This window comes from Sipha flava, unplaced genomic scaffold (genome assembly GCF_003268045.1).
Source record: "Sipha flava isolate LNK unplaced genomic scaffold, YSA_version1 470_pilon_pilon, whole genome shotgun sequence".
NCBI classification, from domain to species: domain Eukaryota; kingdom Metazoa; phylum Arthropoda; class Insecta; order Hemiptera; family Aphididae; genus Sipha; species Sipha flava.
The window spans coordinates 3,450-10,657 of NW_020273252.1; the positions used below are offsets into that span (position 1 = coordinate 3,450).

At 27.8% G+C, this 7,208-nt stretch overlaps 1 protein-coding gene across 1 annotated transcript; it reads left to right on the forward strand.

The window, feature by feature from the left end:
- Window positions 1–3,575: 3,575 nt before the first annotated feature.
- LOC112689811 lies at window positions 3,576–6,972 on the forward strand. The gene is made up of 6 exons (XM_025563673.1): window positions 3,576–3,631; window positions 4,949–4,984; window positions 5,431–5,528; window positions 5,747–5,854; window positions 6,193–6,298; window positions 6,831–6,972. The coding sequence occupies exons 2-6, from the start codon at window positions 4,971–4,973 to the stop codon at window positions 6,946–6,948; spliced, it is 444 nt and encodes a 147-aa protein (XP_025419458.1). The 5' UTR covers window positions 3,576–3,631; window positions 4,949–4,970; the 3' UTR covers window positions 6,949–6,972.
- The last annotated feature ends 236 nt before the right edge of the window (window positions 6,973–7,208 follow it).

The window sequence follows — 7,208 nt, forward strand, 5'->3', positions numbered from 1 at the left end:
AATAATTTTTAATCCAAGTACATTGCTCCAATGTTATAATACGACTTCCAGCCCACCGGGAACTTTCCCGGTATTTTGGTAGACCAATCCACCGCTGGTCGTAACACAAAATATATTTCTATAGAGTTTTTAGATACCTATCCGGACACGTATCTCACACTAAACAGTCGAGACAAGCGTGACAGGTACGGGTAGCTACAGATAATGTGTGGCGTCGTAACCTTTGTCTGGTCTAATTATCACGGCAGACGAATATTTAAGTGCATAAGTATACAGATATAAAAATATATGTGCGATACAACTAATCAACAATTGCTGACGGTATTATTTTCTATTCGAATAACCCCTGGAAAAAGAACTTCTATTATGTTATTAAAAAAATATATTCAGCTGTTAATTTGACAGCGTCTCCAATGAGTCATGGACATGTACCGAGAATATTCGATGAATATATAATAAAATAAGAAATACATCTAAAAAAAAAACTCAAACAATACTTATTTGAATGTAGGCAAATTTTTGTAATTAATGGATTGATAAAAGTTCAATAAGTCATAATTTTACTTAATATTTTTACTTGGATAATTATCGTATTGTAATTTTTATCTTGAAATCGCTGAATAATAATTTTTTTTGTATAGAATCTAACGTATTTATTGTGTACCAATAAAAATATTTCTACTGAAAAAGGTTTATTTATTTTTATATCATGTTAATAGAAGTATGTATTGGGGGAGGTGTTGCAAATTTTCAAGTAAACCCAATTGTAACCACTTACCATCATAGCAATTATCCAATGATGCCGATCTTTTGACCATTCACCGTAAAGACATCACAGTTCACCGATAAGATCTATATTGCTACACACCATGGTTACTAATTTTATATATCTCTATATATTAGTGTATTTATTAGAATAAAAAATAGTGATGTGAATACATTTCTTTATTTTTTGAGTGTACCAACTTCTCAAGTCCAAAAGTTTATAGCATCCAACTGAATGACTTGAAAACTCTTACCAATCACTAGCTTTCGTTTGGTACTAATTTCAAAATTTTAAGTAATATCAGATGAACTTTGTGAAGTTGGTCCAAATTTTAATTATTTGGTTTCACGCTGAAAGTTTAGACTAGCAAATTCTAAAAATTTACTTACAAAATAATATCATAGATTTAAAAAAGAAATCACAATACTTTGGGGGATCAATTTCAAGAACAAGGTTAAAACGTGATTGCATGATTTATACTGAACGTGTAACATATTTTTCTACTTTTTTGTAATATGTTATCGATACCGAAATACTAGTTCCGGAGTATATGAAACGTAGATATTGAAACTATACGACCAATTAATTAATGATATTTCTCGGTTATATATATTAGGCTATACCTCCGTATAGGGTATAACGTACTTATAGCGTATAGGGTCCTTTAGACTGATGGATATTACGAGATAACAAAAGCTGTTTTATTATATATTGATCATGATGAATTGATGTATAAAAATTCAATTATATAAATGTGTACAACAACAGGAGTATACCTTATAAAAATTGCAATCGCCATTGTGATTATTGTCCGTTGGTTGTGTTCCAAAATAAAATCATGAACCGAAATGCAACCGACTTCCTCGTACAAGGACGATTCCTAAGTGTTCCAAAATTACTTTAATTTCTAGTGTGTAGTGACTAGTGACTAACTTAATAAATTAATTTTAACAATTATTAACGAATAACGAGTGTTAGAGTATGTGTGTATGTGAGATACTGGGATTCAGGGTGTCGCCATACTACGATACTATAAAATATAATTAGTCAAATAGATATACGATACACGGGAAATATTATCGTAATGAATACTTTTTGTCAACAACATTTAAAATTTAAAATTTAAAATATTCTATTTAATATTTTCAAATACAAAATATAATAATAATTATTTAAACACTAATATTTAAATATGTAAAGTATGATTACATGCATGCACGTATTTTATTGGTCAGTCGATATTGGCAAGAAAACATATGCCTTGATTAATTGCCATATTGGTTTTAATAATTTTATATTTATTAGAAACCAAAATGTTGGAACTTTGGGTAATTTAATATTAAGAAAAACCAGTGGTGTATTGGAGGGTATACGGAGGTTGTTATGTAGTGATCGACTACTTCTATTATGGATACTTATGAGTTATTTTAATTGTTACGTTTATTCAAATTATATTTCTTACCTAACTACAGAGCTGTGTCAGACAGACCTGATTGATTAATTGTTTATATTTTTGATTTTATTAAAAAAATATAATTTTCTTGCAATAGTATACTTCTTTTAATTTTAATTTGTTGTGAAGAGTAATCTTTAATACTGAAGAGTGTATGACGGTCAGAGAATTAGAGACTACCGACAAAATACCGGTTTTGTACATCAAACTTAAAGAGTACGTATATAAAAGTTAGACTATGTATTAGTATCAGTCAGAGTAAACGTAAGTTAGAATAGGTACCAATAAATTATTTAATATGTAACACAAAATTTATAATATACTATACGTATATAATAGTTATAGTGGAATGGCATTAGAAAGAGGCAAACAATAGATTGGTATATGTTGTAATGTTTGAAAGCGCTTCGTAGTATTAATATTGTAATGAATTTTCAATACCTATTCATAATCCGTATCGTACAAGTATCGTGTATTGATACACTTACGCACCTAAATATTCGTCAGCCGTACTAATAATTACACCAGAAGGAAATTGTTAAAACGCCATACATTATCTTCGGCTACCAGTACCTATCACCAGAGTCTCGACTGTGTAGCGTATGATTACTGGTTACATTAGTAAAACCTTCATAGTAATGTACCTATTATGTGTAACGACGTTTAAATAGTTGACGATTTACGTAGCAATGCACTCGCCGTAAACATTAGTGACATTAATTTGAAATTGAAAAAAAAATTGGCTGGTATTCTATTGTACGCAACCACCACGATCTCCACGTTAACAAAATACACCTTTACACTATATGATACAAGGTTTCTATACAATATAAATATGTAAAAAAAAAGGTCCGTTTTAGGGACCGTTTTATATCCATAAATATCGAAGCTCTTAGCGACACGAAGATGACACAATATTACGAAATCATTTATATCTAATACTCCATAAGAAAAAACGTAGAGGAACATTGCAAACGTGAAAAACATTAACATACTGTGTACTCTAAGTAGTAATACCGAATACGTAAAGTTTTTACAAAATGTATGTTGACAGAAAAGGGAAAATCTTAAATAAGTGATTGTTCAAAAAAATATACGCAATCTACTCTCCCTCACCCCGGCCCCCACCATAATGAGTTCTAGATTAAAACTAGTTGTAACTTTAAATTCTACACTCCCTCTATATCATAAAGTACCAATCAAATGGTGTACATTTTTTACTTAGAGTAGTGGGGAGTTATGACCCATAATAATCCCTCACTTAAGAACGTCCTTCGGTCATCTTGTGCTTTGCCCTCGTACGTATATAAACCAGGAGTCGTAGTATAGACCTGACCAGTGTCATTCAGCCGTTCATATTGGAACTTCAACGTCTTTCACTGTTTCTTCAACTATTGCATTGACAACGAAACGTGAGTAGACTTTGAAATTATACTATTTATTATTAAATATTATTATTTAAAATATATAATAATATTTAATATTATTATTAATATTATTATATATCTGCATTTGTTTATTGAAAAATGTATTCTTAAAAATTGTATATATGTCATTATTTTATTGTTCTAAAGTATAATTTGACAAATGAGTAAATGAGAATTTATTTTTTTTCCTTTCTAACAAATGGATCTGATGCAATAATAATAAAATGTAATGTTGTAATGTTTATACATAATTATTGTGGTATGGCAATAATCAAAGCATTAGTCTCTAAGATGTTAGTTTACTTAAAGCATGTGTATACTTTATAAATTGTAAAGATCTTGTAATAAACTACCTTTTAAACAATAAGTTGTTGTTAGAAGTATTATATTATTAATATTATTATAGTATTGTATATTCTTCTCCGTCGTCTTTCTCCCAAATAGTTTACATCGGCCACCCTGATACTATATCTCCACTCGTTTCGATTTTTTACATCCCCTATAAAGACATCAACAGCTTTCATATCAATCGTATCCCACTATCTCTTTTTTTGTATTGAACTTTATGATTGTTTATGCAGTCGGATAAATCGTTTACTCCTAAAACCGCAAACTATTGATTTCGAGCTCAAATTGGTTATACTTACCTTTGTTAAGTATACTTAATAATTTATAATTTATTCAAACAAAAAAAATGTATATATGAGTATTTTATAAGTGTGCGGTTTTCGGATGCTACCGGATATTCGTTCTCTAATCTTCCACGTTTCCAGCAAACCTCTACAATTCAATATAGATTGATAATCTTACATCGGAAATCATTTGTTCAACAAATGCAATTCTGGTACGTCCTCGATCACCATTTCCTTTAATTTTCCCTTTTATTATTTTAGAAATTAGTTAATTTTTGTGTCTCAACATTTGATCAATGAGGTTCCATCTTTTTGCTTTAATGATTTTGTATATCTCCATGCGTTTTCCATTTATTCACAAAAAAAAAAAAAGAAAATACGATTTTCAACCATATTTTAGAAATATTTTTCGTCAAATGATCAAGTTTCATCAAAAAAAAGTCATTCATATAAACGTTGTATACAAAATTCAAATCACTTTATGATTGATACAGAACTATAGGATTAATTAATTGCACGGGATGCAAATAAAAAATAACAATACACAACAACAGTTTTTTCTAGTGTGTTAAAATAATTAAACTTTCAATGACTGGTTTATAATATATTTTATGAAATAGTCATATTATATAATATCGATAGTTAATATATCATTTATTTTTATTTTCAGGGCATCCACTGTCAAAATCATCATGAAAGTCAAAATGTAAGTGACAAATATTCATTAGTAATTATTAATAATATCGATGAAATAACTGTTTATGGTAAATTAATTTAAAATTGTCCATACATTGCTATGATTTTGGTTTTGTTTTCACTTTATTTTCATTCGGTATGGATGGTTTTCAAGTATTCGTTATTGTAAGATACCAGATTTTCCTATGAAATGGTATAAGAACATTTTTAGATAAATCACTCTTTCTTAAATTTTATTAAATAGTTTATTCATTATATTTTTATTAGTTTTTGTTATTTATACATGCAATCATGATTAAAAAATGATTTTAGAATCTATGAATCTATAAAAAAAAATTTAATATGTATTTATAAAAAATAACCATAATTCGATAATTATCATTGACAGTTTTTGAACAGTATATCATTTCATAAGATAATATAACTCTTATCTTATTCAATTATTGTACGTTTCAGGATCTTCTCTGTGTGCTTCGTTTTGTTTTCAAGCCTTAATTATGTGCAAGCTGACGGCGGTGATATTAATGAAAATGACTACATTCACTATGTTTTTGGTAACATAATTATTTATAATAAACATATATCATCTATACTATTAAATATCTAGTACTCTGATTAGTTTTAAGAATTTACTTTTCAATTCAAGATCAACTTTTACTTTACTTTTACAAAACTTTTTCATCATTTTTTAAAATCAAGATTCATTCTTAAAAGTGTAACTATTTTTTTTAGTTATAAATTATTAATTTATACTTTTTTTTTTATGTATTAGATTGGGATGATCAAGTGCGTATATGTGGTTCTTCACTTGCTGACATGCTACGAGCGGTATGCAAAGGAGTTTACAACGATGACGGCGATAATAACGAATACGGAATAGGTAAGTAACTATTTTTTTGTATCATTTTGACATAAAAATGGACAGGAATGATAATCACCCATATTTTACGATATAAACAAATATTTCGAAGTTTAGATTTGAAATCTAGTATGCCAACAAGAATTTCGAGGTGTAATATTTGTTGTTATAGAGATTAAAAATTGTAAATGTTCTCCTCGTCAACTGGTTACGTAATTTTTCATGACGTGCGTCAGAGTGATAATTTGTAATTCACTACAAGCACTTTCCTAATTTATTGATATGATTAAAGGGAAAAATTTCAATTTTTATTTTAGCCACATTTTACAGTGTTTTAAAATATATGTATTTACTTTCAGTACCTGGAAAAACACTCAAACAGCGTATCGAAGAAGGACCAGCAACGCAATGCTGCCTCAAATTTTGTCCAGTGTGGTATATGAAATATATTTGCAAGGATCAGAGGTAGGTAACCAATTTATTAGAAACAAATATTTCTATACATTATTAATTCAATGACAATTATTTAATAATATGTTATGTGTTGTTGTACCGAGAGACTAAGCTAACTATAATCGCGAATTTTTAATGAGAATTAGAAACTTCGAATTACATAGGTACTACCGAAAATCGGTCAGTCCCAATACTTTTCTCATTCTGAATCTTTCTAATACTAATGATATAAATGTTTTGAACACGAGGAAAAAAAACTTTATTGTTATAGATATAAATCAAATCGATTTATCATGGAAAAATTAAAACAAATTATAATTATCGTATGATTTTCACAAAGAAATTTTCTGTTTAATTCCTTCAATCGAGTAAAAATATTTGTTTTCTAATTTTTTTTCATAAGCAGTTCAATTTTATTATAAATATAGTGGGATTTAAAATGTAATATTTTATGTTATAAACAGGAAAGAAATCTATAGATAGTATTTACAAATAACAATAATCTCATTATTAAATTTAATTAAAATTAAAATATATTTTACAGTATCATTGAGGAACATGTTATAGTCCGTAAAAGAAAAGCAACCAAGTGGTATCATTCTAAGTTTCGATATGATGCTCGCCTACCAGGTCAATCCACGGATGATCCAATCTGTCCATAATGTGATCGCAAATTTACTAAATAATCGAAAACTATATCATTTTTTAATTTATATTTATTTATTTTTATTATAATTACTTAAAATATCAATAATAACTATTTATCGCTCTTAATGATCATTTATTCAAGTATTTTTTTTATCAATACATTTTAATAATTATATTAAATATAAAAACATATATTATTTTGAATAAAAAGAATATGAACCTTCATGTTGATTGTTTTCATTGTGTGTACTGAGTACACTGTACTCGCCTAATT